At 43.6% G+C, this 25,836-nt stretch overlaps 1 protein-coding gene and 1 long non-coding RNA gene across 8 annotated transcripts in view; one reads left to right on the forward strand and one right to left on the reverse strand.

Moving 5' to 3' along the window:
* The window catches only part of LOC133506136 (uncharacterized), a 304,856-nt gene that overhangs the window by 129,360 nt on the left and 149,660 nt on the right, over positions 1-25,836 (forward strand). The gene's annotated exons all lie outside the window — the stretch shown is intronic.
* bnc2 (basonuclin zinc finger protein 2) overlaps positions 1-25,836 on the reverse strand; it is a 206,261-nt gene that overhangs the window by 37,702 nt on the left and 142,723 nt on the right. For 6 of the 7 annotated variants that reach the window (XM_061829952.1, XM_061829949.1, XM_061829950.1 and 3 more), the window contains 2 exons: positions 19,507-19,609; positions 14,954-15,189 (listed from right to left, as the gene is read on the reverse strand). In XM_061829952.1, the coding sequence (XP_061685936.1) occupies positions 14,954-15,189; positions 19,507-19,609 (339 nt within the window). Of the gene's footprint in view, positions 1-14,953; positions 15,190-19,506; positions 19,610-24,699; positions 24,791-25,836 lie in introns of those variants that run through there. The other variant, XM_061829953.1, reaches the window with a different exon arrangement.

Below are 25,836 nucleotides of genomic sequence, written 5' to 3' on the forward strand. Positions count from 1 at the left end.
TTTGGGGAACCTGCGATTCTGAAAGATATCCTGCTAGCTAACAAGGGGCTCGCTTGATTCATTTTCCAAAGCCTAAAACACAGTCAACGAAGTGTCTACGATGGATTAAGGCTCGCAGAAGAGCGCACGTACAACTTCATGTGGATAATATCAACAAACACAAGGCTGTATGTTCAAAGGTATAAGTGAGGGAGAAGTATCTTCTTTGAGTTTGATTTCGTGATTATCAGTGCTTTATACTTTGCAGGAGAACAACTTTCACTTTGTTAGTGCATCACTGACCTGCTGAACGAAGTGTGTGATGTTTTATGACGAAAAGTCTGGTTAGTCTGTCATGCAAGAGAAATGTCCATTTGCCCATTTGTATCACATCAAGCTTTTGAGACAGAGCACTGGGTTCCATTACGAGGCAGGTCACATGAATACACACCTCACTTCTAAAGACTACACTGATATTACTTGTGATCTTTCCAAGGAAAAAGTACTCACACTGCTTTACATGCGCAGTACCATTCCACTATTTTATCCTGTTGGACTTTAATATGAACTTTGTGAGGCATCAAACTTTTTTTTACATCGATCACCAACATTTCGCTGTAACTCTGACGTTGCATTCTGCTCCGTCCAAAATCTTAATTCCGTGTACATATCCTCACGTGAAATATTCGAGACCTCTCTGTAGAAAATCTCTTGGACAAGTCCGACACGTTTGGCAAAAAACATACCGCGATATTATCTGGAACACGCGATAGAGAATCGACTTCAAACCTGTTCTGTTCAGTCACCATTTTGGAAGCTTGTGGGACATGGCTAAGGGGGCGGAGCTTAAGATCGCCATCGTCAGGGTCCATTGCAATGGCAAATTTTGCTGTCAAATTACAAGACAATCCTAGTTTGTTTCATGGACTGTACCCATTTAAATATATGCTCAAACTAGCAAAATATAGCGATTGTCCATAAGCAATAGCCTGTTACTGGTGGTCCTCCGTGATGATGGCGTTACATTGCAACGGTGACAACGTCACCCATGTTTGTATGCAAGTTGGAATCTTCTGTACTCTACTGTGAGCCTTTGCTCACGTAGCACAGTAATAGTCGGAACTACGGTAAATATTTCCACGAAAAACACTTCCAGGCCAAAAATATTAAAGAATCAAATTCAAATCGCGAAGTGCATTGCGAACTGGGCGTTAAGAAAGAAAAATAACTAATATAATACATTGAAAATTTAACCCATTCATTGACAGGGTGGCAATTTTTTGCCTTGAGATAAAAGTCTCCTAACAGGCCACGATCAGGGAAATCACACTTCTTTTTCATTTATGGTTAAGTTATGTGATAACTTTACTAATTTGTAATCTCGTCCCAAAAATGGGACGTTGCCCGCGAGAGGGTACTTGGGTTTTCTTAGTTGATCGTCCCAAAAACCAGAATCAGAATCAGGTTAAAAAAAACTTCAATATTTTAATATACCGAAGGATATAATGCGTGAAAATCATGATGTCCCAAAAATGGGACGCTACCCACGAATGGGTTAAGCTATCTAGCTAGCCCCAAGCTAACCCACATAAGTCTTAAAAGTAACACCTAAACAATTATGTGTATTTATGTATAAAATAAACCCAATTCTAACTGGTAATCAATTCTCAGTAAGAAAATGTAATCATTTTAATGGGGGTAAAAGATGCTTGAAGCAAGTAAAATGTTCTGACAGCAAAAACTGACGAAATATCTTGGCAGGCGTAAAACACGCACTGAAGATTTAATCTTGGTCAGATTGGAGTTTTTGCAGTTTATAACACTAATTTAGCACGTGACCACGTATTTAAATAGTTCATCGCCCACTGTCCGGAACCTCGAAACCTCGTATGTCGGGCCAGACGGAAACCGTGAAAGCACCACGAGAAAAGCCGTTGAGATGCGCTCTGGCAAGCTGTCAATTGGAACAGAAGAAAGAACTGTGCCGTGGAATCTTGCTCTGAAGTGTCATTAGGTTTGTAAAACTCGAAAAACGCTGAGTGCCGTGTCGCCTTCACTGGGTACATTTTTCTCGGGGGAACAATCCCTGAAAAAGAAAAAGGCCACAGTTCCCTGCTTCAAAATGTGACAACACCAACTGCTGCCACGCCGCTGCTGTCAAAGTCATTGTCAGCTTGTCAGGGGGGCGTTAGCACGTTGTTTAATGGTGACTGGCTGCGATTATGTTGTCAGATAGAGCGCGGAGTGGCTGGCGTCGGGAAGTCAGCGAGGGTTTTAACACCTCCGTGACGGCGGCGGCGACCCCAAAATGTCTGCTGATCTGCTGATGCAGGACCTCTGCCCCCTAACTGGCATGACATAAACACACAGAGTGGCGTTGCCACGCGACTGTCGCCTCTCCATAATCGCTTGGTGCCTCGCGGGGCTTTTTCCCGAGCGTTCCCCTCTCTTATCTTTGTTTACGTGCCGGGAAGATCCTCGCGATGAACGGCGTGCCTGTGCGCGAGCCCTCGCAACGAGTGTGTGTTTTGTGTGTGCCTGCCCGTGTGTTCAGGATGTGACGACGACGTGCCTCGCACCAAATCACCGGTTGGCTCCGTGCCTCAGATCGCAGAGATGAGGTTTTGGTTTTTTTTTTTTTGCGACGTGTCCGTCGACACGCAAAAATGAACTGTGGCGGACTTCAGTGGTGTGCACACTTCCACCGAGGCCTCAAAATGTTGGTTTTGTTCTTGTTGTTTCTATTAGAAATGCACACATAACAAAAAAGTTGTTTTCAATATAAATATAAAAACATGTTTACTATTGTCGATCTATTTTATTGACAGGAAAGTATGAATAACACAGATCAAACAAAGCTCTTCCTCTTTTAATACCATTTCTGAATGATTTGAATTTTTTTAGGGAGTTTATTATTGCATTTTTATACATAATCAATATAGATTGAAATGTTGCTACTTCGAGCCGCACGGTGGATCAGCTGGTAAAGCGTTGGTCACAGTTCTGAGGACCCGGGTTTGATCCCGGCCCCACCTGTGTGGAGTTTGCATGTTCTCCCCGTGCCTTCGTGGGTTTCCTCCGGGCACTCTGGTTTCCTCCCAGATCCCAAAATTATGCAACATTAATTGGACACTCTAAATTGCCCGTAGGTGCGATTGTAAGTGCGGCTGTTTGTCTCAATGTGCCCTGCGATTGGCTGCCAACCAGGTCAGGGTGTACCCCGCCTCCTGCCCGTTGACAGATGGGATAGGCTCCAGCACTCCCCGTGACCCTCGTAAGGATAAGCGACTAAGAAAGTGGATGGACGGATGTTGCTACTTCATTACTTGCAACAAAAAAAAAATGGTCGAAAGATTATATTTTCTGTCCTTCTCAGACAACATTTATGCTCACATTCACACCTACGGAAATTTAATTTCCAATGAATGTTTTTTAAAATTTGGGTGGAAACCAGAGTGTGTGTGTGTGTGTGTGTGTGTTTCTTTCGGCTTGTCCCTTTCGGGGTCGCCACAGCGTATCATCTCAGATGGACGCATATATACGTTTGGCACAATTTTTACGCCGGATGCCCTTCCTGACGCAACCCTCCACAGCCTGGATTTGAACCGCCAACCTCAGCACCGTGAGGTGAACACAACATTAATGGAACCAAAAATTCAGCACTATGTTTTAAATTCCGAGACGTTTTGCCGTCGTCTCTCCGGTGCGCTCGAAACGTTTTCTTGGTGTGCCGGCGACAGCTCACCTTGCCCGGTGGTCCTCACTCGCAACCATTTAGCCGTTTAACAAGACAGTCGTTACGAAGACCGAGCCAAGGAGCGCATGCACGGAGCTGGTCTGCGCATTTCGTCACCACCTCATGTTTTTTTTTTTTTTTAACGAGTCTTGCTGGCATGCACTCACGCTGCGCGAGTGTGTGTGTGTGTGTGTGTGTGTGAACTGGTTACCCATTTATTCATTTATTACAACTATTAGCCCACTTTTCTTTCCCTTTCCCCCCTCCCTCCCTCCCTCCCTCCCTCACCTTGGCAAAATCACGCTAATAAACAATTGGGGTAGCACCACGCTGCGATGCCCGTAATGGGCTCCTAATTAGCCACTCCAAACACAGAGAGCGGCCGCTTCACGCCTGCTTTTCTGCACTCATCTGCACAAAGCCGGATGAATTGATTCCATTTGCACGCCACTTAATGTGCTGATTGTTTATTGGCACGGCCCAGTTTGAAAACCAAAAAGACTACAAAAAAAAAAGAAAAAGGCTTTAACCTTGTGAGGAGCGCTGATATTAATCAACACCAAAGCAGGCCAGGCCGCAGAACTTGGGCGCGCCATTGGACCTTGAATGCCTCGTGGAAGTAAAAGCCAGACCGACACTTTGATTGAATAGTTAGGGTTACATTTGCATGACAAAAATTAAAAAAGGGGGTTTTTCGTCTCTAAAATCATCCCCACAAAAATGTTATTATATGCATGCAAGGCCAGTTGGGTAAAGTTTGTTCTCGAAGTTTCATCGCTCGCATAAATATGCTGCTTAGCTTAAAGTACAGATATTCTCGTTACTGCAAGATTGTTGATTACTGTGGGTTTTACTGTACATCCACATCCTAAAACTGAACATTTTACAGATGACTGTTTTTTAGTGTTAGTAGGATTATTAACAGTTAATGTCCACATTTCCAAATCTTCTCCATGTAAATGAGCTGTTGCATTAAAGCCCCAATCGGCATTGCCCATGACCGATGAGCCTTATGCAAGTAAAATGTTCATTTGTGAAATGAAAAAAAAAGTCTTAAATCTTAAAAAGGACCAGGTGTGACTGTGAACTCTAGTGAGCAAAGGCACCCACACACAACACTTATGCAAATATTCTGAAAAGAAACATTTGTTTTTACGTCGTTCCCAACAAAAATGTCATCATAGCTGATTCAAAATTGGTTTAAAGCTTCAAATGTTGGAATTGAGACTTGGGTGAGCTGTTGAGGCCCTGGTTGCAAAGGTGAAACGTGGCTAAATGGCAGATTTCAAAGTGGACGAGTCAATCTTCAGACTTATACCCAATAGAGAATAAATTTCAACTATTAAAAGATTTTCATTTTACAGTAAATTCTCCTCATTGTTCCAAAACTAGGAATACACACCTTGCCAAGTCAATCACAGGGTTGAGTGGGAATGTCAAGGCAGCTGTGTGAACCACTACACTACCAACATCCCTTTTTGGGAGTGAAATTATCCATCCATCCATTTTCTTAGCCACTTATCCTCACGAGGGTCGCAGGGAGTGCTGGAGCATATCCCAGCTGTCAACGCGCAGGAGGGGGGGTGCACCCTGAACTGGTTGCCAGCCAATCGCAGGGAAGCCACACTCACAATTACACCTACGGGCAATTTAGAGTCTCCAATTAATGTAACATGTTTTTAAACCGGAGTGCCCGGAGAAAACCCACGCAGGGACGTGGAGGACATGCGCACTCCACACGGGCGGGGCCGGGATTGAACCAGGGACCTCCGAACTGTGAGTCCAACACTTTATCAGCTGATCCACTGTGCTGCCCATGGTGAAATTCTTTTTTTTTTTTAAATAAGTCTTCAAACACCATCTGTTAAAACTAAACTAAATTAAACTAAACGTAACTGAATTGTATTTTAGTGGTGAGTTCCAGCAGGTGTCAGCCATTGGATCCCATAGGGGTCATTGTCACCATTTTAACCCGCTGACCTTCTGCTCAAAAAAAAAAAAGAAAACCCCATAGATAAATAAAAATGAGGACGTCAGATGTGTTCCACTGCTCTAGGAGCGCGTGTGAGGTCCTTCTCTGTGTGTGTCACGCTAGTCTGCCTGGCTCACTTCCTTTGCCGGCTGCCTTCCCCGCTGCCTTTTATGAGCGAGAGCTTCTCCGGCTTCTCACCTCGGGACACACTCGAGTGTCTAAACGTTTCCACTTGTGGGGGGTTGGGGAAGTGACACGCATTCACTCACGCCATGGGAAGCCTGCCCGCCAGAACTTAACCAACCTGCGTCGGAATGAATCAGCCAGTCAGTGTGTGTTCATAGGTGGGCCGAGCCTGCGGAACGTCACGTCCATGTACTCTTCGGTTACAACTTTTTTTTTTAACCATCATAATAATACTAGCTTAGCTTTATATAGCGCTGGTGGCATCGCTCACGATCACTTCTCAAACCAAATTACTACCACTGCATTTCCGAGCTGTTTTTATATATTTTGTGTTGTACTGATCGCTGTTGGGGTCCCAACGTTTTTTTCTTTTTTTTTTTTTGTGATGTCGATTACGATGTTTCACTTCTCGCACCACACCGCAACTTCATTTCCGGGCTTTTTTTTTTTTCTATCAATTTGCGCTAACCCCATCCCCGTGGGTTCCCATATCACTTTGAAAAACCACGCCGGTGATTTCCGCCGCACTCCTCGATAATTCCGTGTGACAATCAATGCGGGGCCAGAAGATCTTGCGCGGATCGATGCCCGGCCGTGCCGCCGGACCTGCGTCCCCCGCCCTCATTAGTGTCGCCGACCTTGGAAAAAAAAAAAAAAATTCAATTTCCCCCGGACCGCTGTAGAAAAGCCACCCCCGAATTCCAGAAGCCATTTTGCATCTCGCAGCACAGGATATTACAGCTTAAGGAATTCTGATTGAGGCGGTAATTATATCCAAGCCTTTGTGAGGTAAATAAAACTTCCCGATACACAGGCAGGACCAAGTTTTCAATTACGGCGTCTTTGAGAGACTCTCAGATTCTATCCAGGGTCTGAACACTGGGTAGAAAGATAAAGGAGCAAGAGAACCAGAACTCACATTAGAACCATCAGCATCGCGACGTACGATGAGAAAGGTGCCGGTCCCCCCTTAATACAGTCTTGAATATTCTTTTCTTCCCCCATCATGACATGCCGGTACAAGTTAGTTAAGACACTCGGAGACTTGGACTGAGACTTGCTCGTGTCAGAATCAAAGTGAATGTCCAAGTGGCAGCGGGGGCCATGGGAAGCAATGCTACCGGCTCGGCGCATAAAGCTGTAGGATTGGCGACTGCACTTTGAAGTCGGTTATCGGGGGGGATTTGACAGTGGCGAGTAGGGCAATACACTGTGTGTGTGTGTGTGTGAGTGTGTGTGTATCCTCAGATGGGGGGGGGAGGGGAGTAGTCCTCGAGGACCCCAAATTTGGGTATAAAGAGGTGAATTCAGTTTGAAATTCTTAGCTCTGTTCAAAAATGATAAAACCAGAAAGGGATCAGGTCATGATGTCCGATAGTCTCATCTCATTTCTATGGGAGGTGAGCTTGTGCATTTTTCAAACGTCAGAAATTCCCTGAACAGCATTTCCACCCCCCCCCTCCCCCCGCCCCCCCATCAGACGAAGTACAACACACTCTTCCTATACATTTTGCCTTTAAATATTCACAACCTTTAAATCCACCCGGCCCGTGTTAAAGACGTGTGAAATGCGCATCTCGCTGCATAAAGCTTGTAATGCAAAGTGTTTAATGGATTTCTTAATTGCTTAAGTGTCTCTCAGCGAGTAATTTCCTAATAGAATGCGCTTAATCATGTCATTCTCCGAACATCGCGGTTCTTTGTCGTCTCGTCGGTTTAACTCGAGGGATTTTTGGGGGTTTTAAATTGTGAGTGTAAGGGAGGCTACATCAGTGAATCACGTTAAAATAGATCCAAACTGTAAAGAGAATATTCGGCCGGGGAGATATGAGTGACAAGAAAACTGCGTTAGTGTATATTGGACAAGCTGCGCGGCTCATAAATTAGACAGCGAATCAATGATGAATATGATGTCTTTGTAGTAGCTGTGACTTGTTCCGCAGCCAACCTTTAATCTAGTGGAGCCTCTACTTCCTGTTGCGTTTGCCAGATATGATAGATTATCCCAAGATGAAATTGGACTTGGATTCTTTCACGGTTAACGTGAACGTGAATAACTACAACAGGGAGACCTTTAGATGATAGCAGGTTTCGCGTGAACAGCCTGCGCATTCCTGCACGCTTTTTGGCCGCCGGGATCCGCAAATCCCGCTCAAACGGGATTGCGCTGACCTGCTGTGAGACCACGAACGAGTGCCTGATATTGTCCTGAAATCTCGGTTCTTTGCTCTAGAGAATCTGAATTCATACACAGAAGATCACCGGGTACTTTGCAGCGTTTCTGGGCCAAGTTACATGTAAAGCGCCTGTTTGGGCTGGAATCACACTGCTTTGTTCAAGTGACAAAATTCAGATTCATTTTTTTATTGGTTTTAATCTTGAATGAGACAATTGGGATATGCGTCATAAAAAAAAAACCATGGAATCGGACAGTAGACCTCTTCCAAACGTTGAAAACCCAAACCGGATCATGTTAAGTCATTGAGTATGGTGTCAATCCAGCCTTTGTGTCATCAAATGATTGCCAAAGCAAAGGAATTCATTTATGCTGGGTTTAGTTCAGGGTTCAAATTTCTCAGTCAATGTTGCAGCTACAACTTGGTGCTGATCCAAATCTGAATTGGTTCAGGCCTCGGTAGAGTTCGCCCACTCCACGAGCTTGGTTCGCCAGGCCTCGCTGACTCTACGGTCCGATTCCTTCGAATCCAATATAAGGGGAATTATTCCCCAAATTCCCGCATACCATGTAACCTGCTGGTAACCTCGCCACTCCAGCTTGAATTCATTTGGGGCTCAGATTTGGGATCGCGAGGCGCTGAGGATTTGGTGTGCGGTGTATTATTTTTTTTTTTTTGGTCTTTATTTTTCAGTGTGTGTAAGAAGCCTAGTGGCGGCTTTGCGAGCTGTGAGAAAAACTGACCAGTGAGATCCAATCCGACTGATGTTGCCCTGCCGGTGCGTTGGCCGTCCGCCGATCACTGGTTCTCCGTCATGAGCGTTTTGAATCGCGGTTTTGGAACGACATGTTGCTTATCTATAATCTAGAATCACATCCTTTTTGTCTAATGCTTATGTAGGTGAGCAAACTAAACGCAATAAGTGTGTGTCTCTGTGGGGATGGCAGGGGGTTGGGGGTGGGTGGGAATCACCTTGATTAAGTACTGGCGGGCAGTCACGTGGCTAACAAACCGTGCAACCCTTCCAGCAAAAACTGGAGCCTGACCTTCCCGCCCAAATCATAACCATATGAACGTAAGAATTTCCACCTTAAGAGGACGCTCACTCTCACTCTCTCCCATCCATCTCCCGGGGTGAGGCATTAAGCAGTGATAACAGAAAACAGGTTACGAGGGGAAAGGGAGGTGATGGAGGGCGGAGGACGAGGAGGAAGAGTAGGAGGAGGAGGAGGAGGAGGAGGACCGGAGTGGCGTATGGAGGCCAGCAACTGGAGGAGGTGTCGTGAAGGGGATGACCTAAAATGGAAGTTTTAGGCGAGGAGCAGCAGATATGGCCACTTTTGCCACTGATCCGACTTTCTCTAAAGACTTTTTCTGTCCGAAGAAGCGGGTCACCACCTTTTGCCACGGTCTGCACTCCCGGATCAGATTCCGACATAGTTCCTTCTTCTGTTTGGAGGGAAACACGTCTTTTTGAATGTTCCGAACTCCCGATTGAATGGGAGTTGGTATTTAGCAGAATAATACTGGACGAAAGAGTTTTGACGTAGTCTGAATGGAGCGCAACTTCCAATAGCTTCAGGTTGTTTGTCTTTAGACGGCCAACAAGTTGAATCATTGGCGATTACGGCCAAGTGGTGCTCTCCGTTTGCCTCAACTGTGTCATGACCTAATTATTAAAAAAAAATCTATTCCACACAATCAACTGATTTTTAAAAAATATATATATTTATATATAGTTATCGTTAAATTTAGTTCGGACTGACTCGTAATTTTAAATTGAACTCGAGATAATATTGAGATTGCGCCACTAATTGTCGGCTAACTATAAATTTTCTCATTTCCTGAGCTACACACATACTGTAGTTTTTATTGTGATGCAGATGCGAGAAGAACAAACATTTTCTTGCATCTCGTTGACGGGATGTTTCCCATCTACTGCTTCGGTCTGCAGACAACATACATCTGCCGCATTTTTGATTTATTTCTGCTCGAGGGCTGATTTGGATTCAAAGGTTTCTGATTTCCTGAACCGTGTCGTTGAAATTATTCCAGTGTTTGTTTCACTTTTGGGGAAAAAAAAAAAAAAACAGTCTTGGAAGGAATCACAGTTAAAAGAGTGCATATTTCCAAATTACTTTTTCTGGTATTGTTTCCCATACTGTGATCCACAGCCAATTTCACAGTCCTCATTTTTACTGAAGCCCTGAAACAACCTCATCAATTGGCGCTTTTTTGATACATGTCACATTTTTTGGGGCAATATTATCCAAACGTCGAGCTTCTGCTCCCGGTTCCCGAACTGGTGACAACAAAACGAGGAGGCTCCGGCCAGCAAGATTGCACAATAAATAAATCCTGCTTAATTTGGAGCGAATATTGTGTATATTTGACGTGGGACCCCCCTGGTGACAATTTTAGTGGACTAGTACCCAAATTGGAGCCGTATCGTTTGCAATGAAGCTGTGCGGCCTAGCATTAGCCTAGCCTATCTTGCTAACAACAAAACCCGTCTGTAATCAAATATTTGCTGAGGAGGTAAACATCAAATGCCAATACTTACATGACCTGCAAAATTCTGATTTAATTCAGGTTCCCATTTTTTCTGCTCACACGACTATTAAAAGTTGGCTCTATCCAAGCACAGAATTCGCCAATTTTAGCACTTTTATTTGTGCTTGTTTTTTTTCCGCTCTTTACACATTGAAATATTACAATATAAAACAAATAGTACTACCTACTGTAAGGGCTCCACATGAACTCCAGAGACTCCTTGCCTGTCTATAATTCATTCTTCACAAATTCACCAATTGCATTTTTTTTTTGTACTCTATGACGCTCAAAGTTGCCGCAAGATAGTCCTAAAAGCTCAGGAAGTAGAAATTGATGCCAATGAAGTATGTTGTTTATGCTTTGTCCCTATCCACGGCATGGCCCCGTTCTTTCCCCCCCGGCGTTTATCGTATAGCGCCTGGTTTTCCCGTCGCGCCACCACTCCGTATAATTACATAAACCGCACGCATGTTGCTACGCATGTACAGCGTCTTTTGTTGTTGTTGTTGTTCTTTTTTTTTTTTTTGAGCGTGAGCTTGTGTGTATTAACGGTTAGTAGACACCCTCGTGTGGAGGCACGCAGCAGTGAGTGTTGGCGGGCCGCAGTGATTCCGAGGCCGCATGCGCCTGATAGTTTGAATAAGCATTCCTCCGGGTGTGTGTGCAATTAGGGTTAGGGCTGCGCACGCTTGTGTGTGTTGTGTGTGCGCAAAGTGCTGGGAGTTGTTAGTGGTTCCATCTGGGTCTCCTGGAAGCCGTGCGGAGTCAGGAAAACCGCATTTCATAAAAAGCGGAGGCAGCCCAATGTTCTACAAGGACAGAACATTACTGGGAATGTCGCTCAGGAAAAAGCCTGGGACCGGGGCCCGCATGTCAGCTCCTCTCCGCTCTCCTCGGGCCCGGTTCCGCTCGCCTCCCCTTCCTCCCTCGCAACTTTTTCTTTCACCGGGTGAGGGATTAAGGAAGAGGAAGACATAATGGAGAGTGTGGGACATGGAGCGGAGGGGGAACGCTAATGACATTCCCATCTGTGTGCGGCCAACAGCGGAGGGAGCGGCGACGGACTGTGGCCTGAGTGAAATGGAAGGGTGGAGGGGTCGGGGGGCGGGGGGATTGTTGGAAAACAAGCACAACAGTGGGATGACAAGGATGAAGGGCTGAGGGAGGGAGCGTCGTGGTGGAAGGTGGAAGTCAAGGGCTGCGTTCCCGTCGTGTCCCGATTTGAACCCCTCACTGACATCTATGCAAATGTGTAGAACAAGCGTAAACAAGATATTGCACGCAGTATTTTCCACTCATCACATCTGCTCCAAACTACATGTGGAGCGTTGAGACCCGAGCTGCTAAATGATCCGAGGAGATCGGTTGAAATCAAATTGGATATTTGAGTTATTGGCACATCCTTGCTAAGGGGTTTTGCTGCAGTTTCCGGATAATCATAAATTCATGCTCATTTTAGTACAATTCGTTCAGAAAGAAAATTCTGCAAAATCCTTAACAGACTGAACACTGGGGGGAAAATAATTTGAAAAATACACAGAAAATTATGATTGTGGTATTATAATTGCATTGTTTTCAATTTTTTTGTTTTAAACACAAAAACACTCAAATAAGTGGAGAGGTCAATCAAATAAGCATTCTTAAAGAGAGTTACGGCACACCCCACCCAAAAAAAATTTAAAGTGGGGAGAAAAATGGAGGAAAAAAGAGAAAAGAAATTGGGGAAAAATGTGAAAAGCTGAATCTGCAGCTGCAAAACTGGATGCAGTGTCGACTGAGCAGTCTTGTAATTTATTTCATTTTTACTACCGCCTGTCATCATTCACAAGTTCTATGACTGGATTACAAGATTCAAGATCAAATGACAGCATAAACTACTTCTATAATCTGACAAGGCAAACATTAGTGTCTCCACGTATGCGAGGACAATGTGAGACGTGACTGAACAAAACATTAAAAAAAAAGGCAATTATTTATTTTAATGGCTATTGATGCCACGAGTAATTCCTCTCCCCTTTTCAAATCAAACTTCCATCCAGTGCAGCCGTTAATGCTATTGATTAACTTCTGCGCTATGAGCAGCCTATTACAAAGGTAAATTGGCGAGCGTACGCATATTTAGTCACACCCCCCCCCTCGTCCCTCCGTCTGTCTGTTTACTTTTTGTTCTGCTGCAGGCGAGGTGCGCTGTGCTTAATTTCTTCAGTAAATTACCAGCTAAAAGGCCGTAGTGGCACGTGCTATTACTTAGCAGCCAACAATGAGTTCATTGCAGCGGCGGCGGTGGTGGTAATAATAATTATGGTTTCGTGTCAGAGGCACGGCATTGAAGCGCTTCCAGCCTCACGTGCGATTAATTGTGGGTTATGTTAAACAATAAGGCCACCTTTATAAATTGAGTTATGACAATGTAATAACACTGTGGTAAACGGCAAAAAATGAACTATTGCTGCTAAATTGCAAACCCGTGTTTACCTCTTGTAGAAAACAACCTTGCAAACTGAATGTTGACATTTACAATTCATAAGCGCTTCATATGCGTGCCTATATCACCATGGTTTATATGAATGAATATATTTGATGTGTACTCTAATTGATTTAAACAATGATGAAAGTGTATGTAAACGGTTAAATATAACTCAATAATTGTGAAAAGAAGTACTTTGGCTATATTTAGATCCCCCTAAATTAAGTTTACCCCCAAAACACATTTAAAGGCACATTAGATCCAAGACGTATTTACGTCAATGAATGTTGCTGCATAAGTGACCTTATCCAGTGTTCGGAACGGCCAGTCCATTAGGCGCAGGGTCAGCATCTACTGAATTCAGATCATTTTAACAATATTGAAGTTATGTCATTTAGCTATGGGGTAGTCAAAATATTGGGAACAGGTGTCGGTATGATACGGTGCAATTGTACACCTCTGCAAACTACTCGTACATATTGAGTGAGAGTATGTGGACTGTGTGTTTGTGTGTGTTGTGAGTGGATCTGCGAGTGTTTTAAGTCACAGAAGCTGTTTCTGTGCACACGCAGCACCCTCCTCCCCCTTTCCCCAGACACCCCCATTAAACCCCCCCCCCCCCCAACAACATTTCTCCTGCCATGCTGTTCCACTTACACTCTTTGGAAGAGTGCAACACACTTGCATACAGATAAGCACATGTGAACACAACACACACACACGCAGAGTACGAAAACCACATGCATATGTCCGCTCAGTGCACACTAATTCATTCAGGAACACTTTGGGTTTCAGCACCAGAACCCCTTTTTGTGCAGTTATGGAGGAAGAAGGAGGGGGACATGTAGTTTGCTGGCGTGACATTTTTCTATTTTTCTTTCTTTGGGTGTTTTTTTTTCTTCCACCCTTTCTTGTGTGTTGCAAAAAGGGGAAGAAAGTGGAAGTGCGATGGGTTCAAAAGTGGCCCGTAATGGTGGTCTAAAATAAGTGCAAGCTTGCTGCGATACACCTTTTTGTGGACCACTTTTAGAAAATGGTGTAAAATTGCAACCTGTGCACGTACAGTAAATATAATTTTTTTTTAGAAAAATCATCGCGGCAATGCTTTAGAGCAGGGGTGGGTAAACATTTGTGCTCGAGGGCCACATTTAATTTTTAAAACTGCAGCATGAAGAAAAGTTCAAATGGGCATGTAATTTGATAAGAAAATCATAATTCACCCATTTTCCATTTTATTTCATTTGTAAAGATTATTTAATAGAATACAAAATGAATGTAAACTCATTCTGGAGTTTTTCACTCTTATTTACAATAAATCAAGCCATTGTTGAATGAATGAATGAATAAATGTATGAATAAAAACTATATAAAATATAGAATGAACCTTGAATATTTATGGTTCAAACATTTGCAAATTCACTTAAAAAAAAAAAAAATCCAGCCTGTTATCTGCTGAAAACTAAAATCTATTTGCTGTTTTGTTGTTCATGGCAAAGCAATAAAGATACTGCTTTGCCGCCATCTTGTGGCATCTTGGTCCCAAGGAACTATGTTTTAGTGAACAGAGGAGTTTCATTTCAACTAAAGCTGTACTTTGGCGCCATCTTGGTGCCAAGGAGCTATGTTGAATGGAGTTGAGGAGCTTAATTTTGACAGAAGTCATGCTTAGCCACCATCTTCTGGTCTCTTTTGGCAACTATATTTTTACAATGGGCTGGGGGTAATTTATAGAATTTCACTTTTCAATAGATGGCTGAAACCGTGTCCCCAATAAATGCTAGATTCACGATATTTTTTTTTAAGAAATAAAAAAAGGAAAAAGGGAACGTCGCCCGCTTGCCGATATTTTGCCCAGCCCTGCTTTTGGCGGGATCGTCGCTGACCTGCAGTATGTAGCCCCGCACGTAGTCCCGCAGGGTCCAGCCCAGCCCGTGCAGGATGTGCAGCACCTCCTCCTGCTTGAGCACGGAGAAGAGGCGGTCCAGTAGAATCTTGAGCCGCACCGGCACCGCCTGCGTGCCGTACAGCATCAGGCTGCTGATGTCGAAGACCACGTTGGACTGCACGATCTCCACCTGCGTCGGGTGGTACAGGTGCTGTGTGCTCAGCTTGTCTAGGGCTGTGCACAAATAACACAAACACACACAAAAACTGGGTTAGTCATCAGTTCTTAGCTCATAAAAAGTCCTCCACAGGCCGGGGGAGACTGTTTACTTAACCGCAAAAAAGCAAAACTTTTATGTGTATATTTTATGGAATAATGAATAATGATGTTGAATAAAAAATAATGTCAACTAAAAGTGGAGTTTAAAGCAAAAGGAAAAGGACTGAGTACAACTAGTGTAGTAAATTACATAATGCAATCAGGTTTTTTTTACACATTTTTTTGCATATCAGCCACTGTGGCAACTGGTTTCCCAGAGTTACGAGCCACTCAGCATTTTTACCGATTCAAGTAAATTAAATCAGATATTTACTTAACTGCAGCTGTAATGTCACAATGTATCTTAAGTGAAACAAATTGAAAACCAGATAAAAAGAAAATGGTTACGACTAGAAATAGCCTTTATTTATTCGTGGAATTATAATCAACAATATTACCGGTAATGTCAAGCAAAAGTGGTTTAAACCAAATTTAAAAGAGAAAAGATAGTGGAATATGGAACCTGTGAGGAATCTACAAATGCTAATCATTATGACATCGTAGCCTCATCACGTCAGATAAAATGTGATCACAAGATGAACAAGATTTGCCCGTTCCCTTTGAAGGACTCTTTAAATGCTGCTTTTTTGGTTACCAACAGAGTTCAGTTGGGTTCAGCGGTGAAATATTTACATTTAACGACACTTGCTTCCATTAAAAAAACACAACGCGACTTTCATTTTAGGGCAGCACAATGTATTAGCGGTCAGCACGTCTGCCTCACCGTCGAGGTTCTGAGTTCGAATGTCGGCTAATTTCGAGTGGGTTTTCTGCGGGTGCTATGTCTTCTTCGCACATTCCAAATTCCAACCGATGAAGGTTTGTAGTTGGAATTCCTTCCCATTCTTCCTTGATGTACAACTTAAGCTGTTCAACAGTCTTAGGTCTCCGTTGTCATATTTTACGCTTCATAATGCGCCACAGGTCTTCAGTGGGAGACAGGTCTGGACTGCAGGCAGGCCAGTCTAGTATCAGCATTCTTTTGTTATGAAGCCACGCTGTTGTAACACGTGCAGAATGTGGTTTGGCATTGTCTTGCTGAACTAAGCAGGAGCTTCCATGAAAAAAAGACGTTGCCTGGATGGCAGCACATGTTTCTCCAAAACCTGTATGTACCTTTCCGCAGTAATGATTCCCCCGCAGATGTTTAAGTTATCCTTAGTCACTGGCACTAGCACAGCCCCACATGATCATGGATCCTGGCTTTTGAACTGTGTGTCCATAACAGTCCAGATGGTTCTTTTCCTCTTTGCCCCGGAGGACTTGACGTCCACAATTTCCCAAAACAGTTTCTGAGGACAAGCGACTTGGAAAATGGATTGAATTTGAAATGTGGACTCGTCAGACTACACAACACTTTTCCACTTTGTATCGGTCCATCTTAGATGACCTCGGGCCCAGAGAATCTGGCGGCGTTTGTAGGTGTTGTTGATAAATGTCTTTAGCTTTGCATAGTAGAGTTTTAAGTTGCATTCACAGATGTAAGCTGTAAACTGTATTCACTGACATTTCTTTTCTGAAGTGTTCCTGAGCCCATGCGGCGATATCCTTTACACATTGATGTCGGCTTTTGATGCAGTGCCGCCTGAGGGATCAAAGGTCACAGGCATTCATTGTCGGTTTTCGGCCTTGACGCTTACATGCAGTGATTTCTCCAGATTCTCTGAACCGTTTGACGATATTATTGACCGTAGAGGATGATATCCGGAAATTCCTTTCAACTGTACGTTGAGGAACAATGGCCGAAACTGTTGGACTATTTTCTCACGCACTTGTTCAGAAACAGGCGAACCTCGCCCCATCTTTGCTTGTGAATGACTGAGCAATTCACATTTTATGCGCAATTAAGGCACCCCCCCTCTTCTCAATTAGCCTGTTCACATGTGGGATATTTCAAACAGGTGTTGGATGACAATTCCTAAATTTGTCTTTTTTTTTTGCCACATATCCCAGCTTTTTTGGGAAATGCGTTGCAGCCATAAAATTTGTTCGTTATTCATTGATTATTTGCTAAAAACAAAGTTTTTCCAGTTTGAACATTAACTATCTTGTCTTTGTAGTGTATTCGATTAAATACATATTGCAAAAGATTGGCAAATCATATTTTTATTGGTTTATCACAATGTCCCAACTTCATTGGAATCGGGTTTGTATTATAACATAGACAACAAATAGATGGATGACTAGTTTTGAAATAAAAAGTCAACTTTGTTCAACTATTTCGCAAGTTACCATACAGCAAAAAGGGTTCGGTAACAAAAACGTGGTTGCCGTTTTACAACAATATTTTTTTATTTTTCTACAGAATCACGGTGGCTCGAGCACATTATTTGCTTTTGCGGGCCTCATATTGCCCCCAGGCCTTGCGTTTGGCACCTGTGCTCTAAATTGTGCATAGGCGTAAATGTGGGTGTAGATTGTTGTTTTTGCACATGTGCCCTGTGATTGACTGGCAACCAGACCAGGGTGGATCCTGCTTCTCTCCTAAAAAACCAGCCGGGCTAGCCTCCAGCTCAACTCCGACTGGAGTCAGGAGAACTGACACAGAAAACGGATGGATGGACATTAAGTCTTCTTCATTAACTTGAACACATGGCCAGCAATCTAAATTGGGTCATTATCTGCAACACAGTCAAAAAAACCCAAATCTGCTTCACATTGACTTTAGCAGAAAAGTGTCACTTTAGCTCTATTATGCTGAACTCGCCTTGGGGAAGATGTGCAACAAATTGCTACAAGGTTAACGCGCACGGGGGTGGGGAAACCCAAGCAATGCGAGACTGCAACTTTAGTCCCGTCCGTCCACTGTCCTCTCCTTCCTGCGGTCTTATCCCCCCACCTCCTCCCTCGCTTCTCGCACCTTCCTTCCCCCTCTGTTTGGGCGACACCTGGCCCGGGTCTCTCATCCTCTCTGATCCCGGGACGAGGGCCTCGCCTGACAACGCCGCGCCGCCAGACACGAACGTAATAAAAAAAATGAAGAAGTGCTTGTCAGAGTGGCTGCCAATGCTGACATGAAATGAAAAGTTGAGGGAGGGAGAAGGCCCGGGCTGGGCCGGGCCCGGCTGGGGTGTGGGGAGAGGGGGCGGACGCCTGACACTTCACAGGGAGAGGCTGGGAAATATTCACCCAGGTCCTTGTGTTCACTCACCCAGAGAGCCCCACAGCCCGCTACGGTGAGCCAAACAGGTGTTTTCTTTTATCCGACTTTCTTCCACTCATATTTCTCCACGTACTTTTGGGTTCTTTGTTTTTTCATCTTTTTATTACACCTGTATGAAGAAGTTCTAAGGTGTGGTCTCAGCCTTTTTGACCATCAAATATGCACCAATGGAGCTTACCAGAAAAGAACAGTAGAAAGTCTATCCCAGATTTTTGTTGTTTTTTTTTTCTTCTACTTGCTCGGCAATAAAAAGCACAGGTCATCATGCTTTTTTTTCATTAAAAATTAGTTACCTTGTTTTTTTTTTTTTTTAAATGACATGTAGAGTATGAAAATTAAGCTTGTTCAGGTTTTACTTAAAACACTGCCCGAAAAACAAATATTCACTGTGTGCATATTTGGGTTTTTCTTTGGCTTTTCGCAAGAGTTTGATTGCTTTTTAATCAGTTTCTTTTTCACAGTCGAAAAACAAAGAATTTATATGTGATGTACTTCTCATGTAAAATGAAGAAAAACACGAGAAAATATTTATGGCTTTTAGCAAATGTTAATTTCTTTTCTACACGTTAATAACAGAGGTTTAGCCATTCTTTCCAGAAGAGAGAGAGAGAGAGAGAGAGAGTTTGAATAACAGTGATTTACTAATTTTTACATTTGAATGCCAAACGATTAACTGCATTAGTTTTATTGCTATATTATTATTGACTATTAACGGCGGTTAACTTTTCTACGTGGACAAGTGAAATGTGCATCTATGACAGTTTTATTTTTTTACACCTTTATAATTCGAGGGTGCAAATGATTTTTATGCCCCTAAAATTGCCTGTAAAGCTATCAAACATTTTGTGATGTTTGACTACTGGGATGAATTATTTTTGTTATTTTATGTGGGAAAACCCCAAAAAGATTTTACTGTAAATTCATTTTGGAAAGTCGCTTACTTGTTTTTGTACATAGTGACATATGAAATGAATCCGGTCCAAGCACTACACACCAAGTACACGGCAATGCTACAACACCGTTTTAGCGTTTTTAACAATAATAATATTAATAATAATGAGATTCCTTACCGTGAGCCACCCAGCCATGTTTGCACTGGTCACACGTGCGCAGGTGAATCTTGCCCGGCTGGAAGCATTCACACGTGCAGTTGACCAGCGTGCAGCGAATGGCCTGCGGGGGGGGGGGGTGCACAAGCAAAAATCCACGTTATTTCGAGCAACAACACAATATGATTTCATTTCTCAGAATAATTTACAAATCGTGGTCAGAAACAGAGCTCCCCTGCATGTAGCGTTCTGGTTTTGTGCTGTAAATGTGCCAAAGTTCGTTGGGGGGGGGGACCCATCAAACTGTTTGGATGGAAGCTCAATTACCCAATTGGAGGTGCACTTGCGTTGAAAGCTCTCAGCGGCGAGGGGTTAATTGCAAGCGCAACGCATTGCGTCCAACCCCGCCCTCCCCCGTTTGCCCTCGAACGGCGACCCACAAAACGTCGGCCATTCGCACAAATAAAAACATATGTGAAGTACAAACGGGTGGAGCAGCTGCAGGCTGTAAATTCACCTTCGTCAGACAGCACGGCCCGACGAAACGCCGAATAAAACATACGACACGCATTCATCTTAATAAGCCGCGACCGGCCTTTTGTTTAGCTTCTTTTTTTTTTTTTAAATATAGATACGTGAAATAACTTATGGTATAATTTCAGTACAATTAACTGCACTGTTTGATGTCATTTTTACTCAGGTTCACATGAGTCTAAAGCGGTTAACCTCGGATAGGTCACCAGTCAGTCGCAGGACACATATAGACAAACGCTAATGCTCATACCTATGGACAATTCGGAGACCTAACGTGTGATTTTTGGAACACGCAAGGAAGGGGGAGCACCCAGAAAAAACATAGATTCCAACACAAAATATTGCAACTGCGAGGCAGACGTGCTAAACATGACCTCGCTTTGCTGCCTATAGCTAAATAAATAGCAAAAATATGGCAGACAAAGACAATTTCATCTCAATGTGTCTATTTTCAACTGCACCAAACAACCATGTTTTATTAAATTCATACAACTTTTTGCAATTTTAATGAGATGTAGCATACACAATTATAACTTTTTTTTTCCTTCTAATTTATGCTGTTATTATCTGATGTTTTTTTTTTGGGACTGAAACATGACAACGTTAATAAGCGCTATTGGCTAACAGAGCTAGCAGGTACTGCATGGGTGTCAAACTCATTTTTCTCGCAGGCCACATTGTTGTTCCGGTTTCCCTCAGAGGGCCGTTATGACTGTGGAACAAAAATATTTAATCATATCATATTTACATCACCAATTTATGCACTAGTTTTAGAATCAGAAATCAAGGGTAATGTGTTTTTCAACTATTCACGTTTGGTAACACAAAATTGCTTGTAATATCTCAACTTCATGATTTATGATATATGACAATTTGAAATTTTGGTACAGATTTTTACAAGAATATTGGAAATTGACATTCTAAATTTGGCTTCATGACCACAAAAAATCATGTGGCGGGCCAGATCTGGCCCCCGGGCCCTGAGTTTGGCACCTGTGCTGTAGAGGGATTTCTTGGTTTTTGACATTTCAAGGGAATAAAAGTTACCTTTGGTCATTGCCAAACTTAATCTTGTTCATTTAATGTTCTCATTGTTTGTCCTTGCGATTGTGGGCCTCTGCTTTTTTTTTTTTTTTTTTTTTTATTCAGCAGACTCTTGACCATGATCCAGCGTTGTGACTTAACACTTATCACACCATTTATGAATTTATAGTCTGCCGGCGTGAGAATCATGCAAGTCGCAGAATGGTGGCGGGTCATAGTCCGGTGTCTGCGCAATCTGGATTTCACAATGTCCCGAAACGGTCGATGAGAGCGGCTCCGATAGACGACGCTCGACCTTTAAGTTGCACATCTGTCGTAGCTCAGCTCTTTTGTGGACTTTTATGTTCGGTTTAGCAACTAATTATAGGAATTTGAAGTACACTCCTCGATATTAAATCCACTACAAGGATCCAAATCCAAAATCCATCTTCTCGTGTTGTAAACCAGCTCACTGAGTGAAGGTGCCAGTGTGAAAACGAGCTCATCTGACATGAAATGATTTGTTATACCACGTCAGTACATCGTCAGAAAGATTATTCTAATGTGTACATCATGGCCTCGCCACTGTTTTATAATTTTTGCCCTTCATCCTGGCGGAGGCTCTTCTGTCACATAGAACACCAGACACCTTCGGGCAACTGTTCCACACCGCTTGGACCCGTTTCTTCACTTCTTTACCACACTCTCCATTGCTCTGTATTGTTGACCCCAAGTATTTGAAGTGGTCCACCCTCGCTATCTCTTCTCCCTGGAGCTTCACTCTTCCTCCTCCGCCCCTCTCATTCACGCACATCTATTCTGTTTTACTTCGGCTAATCTTTCTCTCTCTCCTTTCCAGTGCGTGCCTCCATCTTTCTAATTGTTCCTCCGCCTGCTCCCTGCTTTCACTGCAGATCACAATATCATCTGCGAACAATATGGTGAAACTTCACTTAAGAGTGCATTAAAAAAAATTCACCGGCAAATTTTGGCAGCGTCTTGCTTGAACTTCGGTTTGTTAGCAAGTTGCAATGCATCCTGGGAGAGCTGTCATTTTTGGTCGAGTTCGAAAGTGGCCGTACTGTGTTTTATATGATTGCTCTTCTATTTTAAACTGGCTAGTTATTCTGTTGGAAAACACTTTTGCGGGTGTTTATCTTGCGGAGTGAACTTTGGTTTGCTAGCTTATTGACAAATAGTGTTTTGAAGTGGCTGTACTGCAGTCTTTCATATTGTTGTTTAACTCCGAACCTACACATTTTTGCAATTTTGGTGGGGAATGTCGTTTTGGCTAGCTATGCCAGGATTCAGTGGATTTCGCTGTCATTTATTTGTCCATTTATCTTCTGATTTAACGTGAATGCTTCAGTTTGAAATTTTAATCCTGCCTCATTATGTGGCGCTCTTTTGCTAGCATTTGCTAGCATGCCTTTTGATTTCATTTATTTACTTGTATCTTATGGCCATGTACTATCCTGTTGTTCTTCAATTGTGATTTTTGTTTTAATACAATCATTTCAGTTGCAAAGTGTTACAGTAAATCATCTTACGCTGTGAAGACATTGTCTGAAATATTCTGGTTTAACCCACCGGTCTCCCCAGTTAGCAGATTGATGCCTTTCGCTAATTAGCTTCATGTGCGCCCGGCCTAACGGTAGCGGCGGCAGATGCAAACAAACAAATGGAAATATCAAGCGCACCTCCGCTGTTTACGAGGCAGCGTCTGACAGCTGACAAGATAGTTAAGGGGCGTCTAATACGGCAATTAGAGCGTGGCACTATCTGCGGGGCTGCCGCTGTGACAAGGCCCCCCTCTAATCACAGACTTATTACGCCAGCTAGCAGCAACCTTTCATATCTGGGCCATTAAGCAGACTGCGGCATTAAGGCACTAAGGGCAGACAGACTAAGGCATCGGAGTTGGGGTGAGGGTGGGAGGGGGTCGCTCTTGTTTTTTAGATTGACTTCGACTTTGAGCCAGGAAGTGATGTTTAAGCCTTCACTAGTAAAGAATGACAGAGGAAGAAGTTGAAAGAATACAAATTGATTACAAGGCTCTTAATAAGGAAACGAGCGTGCAGATGTGTCCAACGCAGCCATCAGAAACATCTGTGTTTGCTTTAACAGACGAAACAAGAGAGACAAAAGAATAAACACGGCTCCTCCAACCCCCCTCGTGTGGGTCTGCTCCGCGCTTGGCCCGGATTCTAGCCTGGCCCGGCTCTGGTCAGGGACGAGTACCGGGCCCGGATCCCACCACTCCCCTCACACATATTTGTCACAGAAGGCTGGGGAAGGGGAGGAGGTTGTGTTATCTGAGGCCAGGCCAGAAACGCGGTATTAGTCACTGTGTTAGCGTCTCGCCAGGGTTTCCTCTTTGGCTCGCAACGAGCAGACGAACATGGGATAAAGGACAGGACCGGAGAAAAAAAAAAAAAAAAGGGGGGGGGGTCTGTGTGTGAGGCTTTTTAGAATAATTTCAGCCAAATTGTATGGCTCAATTCAGTGTTTTTCTGTTCCCATTGCAAAGAATGCCAAAATAACAGACCCACACTTCACGACTTTGCAGCAAACTTTTTGGGCGTTACGAGTCATGTCAGTGCCGGTTGGTTCGGTTTGGTTCTGCAGTTTCTTTGTAAGGATCATAAAATATTTGCCCACACCGTACAAAAATTTCATACTCTTGTTGGTTTTCAGTCACAGTAGCACAGCTTGGTTCATGTTCAGTTCTGCACATTGTTTTTAAGTGTCCCAAAATATCAAACTTTGATGTTTGACTTTTCAACCTTCTTTAGTTAGAGAACCATTTTTGAGTAGTTCTGGTCGGGGTCAGTTCAGTGAGAATTTTCAGCATTTCTTTTGTAAAGACTCCTAAAATATCCCATATGTAGCATATGACCTTTGAGTAACAGTTCATTGCCGTACAGGTCCCAGTCGTACCGGTTTAGTGAAATTGTTAACCCATAACCTGTTATCAGGTATTCAAAATGATTTCATCTGTACGGTTTGACTTTCAAGAACAACTTTGTTTTGGGGGGGGGGCAGCTGTAGTTTGGTTTGAAACACCGTTTCAGCATTTTCTGTACACACTTTTCCCAAATTTGGTTGAGTTATGAGTTGCAGTAGTACAGTTAGTTTCAGTTGTGGTTGGCAAATTGTTGGAACAGTTCCTAAAATATTCAACACGTATTGTATGAATTTTCAGCTACCTTTTGTTGTGCTACCTGTCACAGTTTAGTTTGGAAAGCGTTTGGCCTCCTTTGGCAAACTTTGTTTGGGGCACCATTCACCGTATTGGGTGGTTCTGTTGAGTTTGGTTTTGTGATTTTTGGGGACTTGTATTATAAAGGCAGAGTGCCTTCGGTACAGTTCTCTTGCTTGTTTAGTGGCTGACAAACTTTGAGTCTGGACATACCGAAGCAAATTGAAACACAGCAGAAAATGTGAGTGTTTTGGGGTCTCACATCGCGCAGCTGCCGATTAGCCGTCGCGGTCAACAACTTGACTCATTTTCAGCTCTTATCTGACTCAAGTGTGTGTGTGTGTCATTGCGGGCTAGTGTTTAGCTGGAGGCTTGATGTTTCATGGCTGTTTTGCTTGGCCGGCAGCGCCTGTCCCGGCCCACTTGTAAACACTCATGCGACGGCCTGGACTCACCGTGACGAACGTTAGCACGACAGATGGGTGGAAGCGCTGTAGCATTCGAACAAGATGGTTCCAGGCTGGACTCTTGGCTGGGGTACGCCGTGTAAACAGACCCCGTGGCCTCGGACCAACGGCGACACATGCAACGGGGCCCGAGCAGGAATCAGACGTCAGCGAAGACACAATGAGACCACAGAAGCAGTGGTGATCTTTGACTAATAGCATCCTGTTCAGCTGCACTACCGCGCTGTCGTTTTTAATGTCGTAAATGCACGCCAGTTGGCTTTTTTTTTTTTCCCCCCTCCCAACATCTCTCTAAAATGCAAAGCCACACAGATGGCCCCGTATTGTTCCTTCCCACTTTAATCGAATCCCTTTACCCGTGTTCAACACATTTCCACAGACCGCAATTCTTGTCGGGCGAGTTAAGCAAAGCCGGCTCGTAAATGAAAACCCCGTGTGCGTACCATGTGTGCGCCTCGTGGAATCGGTCGGCCTCGGGCTCGTCCTGCAACACCGGCAGCATCTTGTCCTCTCGTACCCCCCCCCCCCACCCGCGAGATATTATCTCATCTGTGAGCTTTAGCTGCCCAAAACGCTGCCAATTTCCTGACAGAAATCTGCGGCCAATGTGTGCCGGGGAAAAGAGGCGCGGCGGCGTTGCATGTCATAAAGACGGGCCCTGGCCTCGGATTGAGACGTCAGGACCGCACAGTGTCCATATTGGAACCAGGTGACAAATCACACAAGACGCAGAAAGAAAGGCTTTGTACTCAAGCGCAGTCATAACATACAAGGAAGCAAGGAACAAGGAACCTATGCTCAAGATAATTGTTGGTACGTTTTACTTTTTCCTTGACTTTTGTGATGCCACCACAGAGTGGTGGCAATCATGTAAGAGAGGGGCAAAGACTAAAGCATCTTTTTGTGCAATAAAATATGGGCAGTATAATTTTTTGACTATCAAGTACATAAGAGTGAAACCGGCAGATGCTAACATAAATAGCATATACAGTATGTAGATGAAAAGCATTGTTGCTCATGACCAGCTTCCACTGAAGATATTTTAGGTATCTAGCATCTTCAAATGATGAGTTTTGTTACGTTTTCAGTATCTCTGATACATCTCTTTACGCTTTTATCATCGGT

The sequence above is a fragment of the Syngnathoides biaculeatus genome, chromosome 9 (genome assembly GCF_019802595.1).
Source record: "Syngnathoides biaculeatus isolate LvHL_M chromosome 9, ASM1980259v1, whole genome shotgun sequence".
In the NCBI taxonomy this organism is placed as follows: domain Eukaryota; kingdom Metazoa; phylum Chordata; class Actinopteri; order Syngnathiformes; family Syngnathidae; genus Syngnathoides; species Syngnathoides biaculeatus.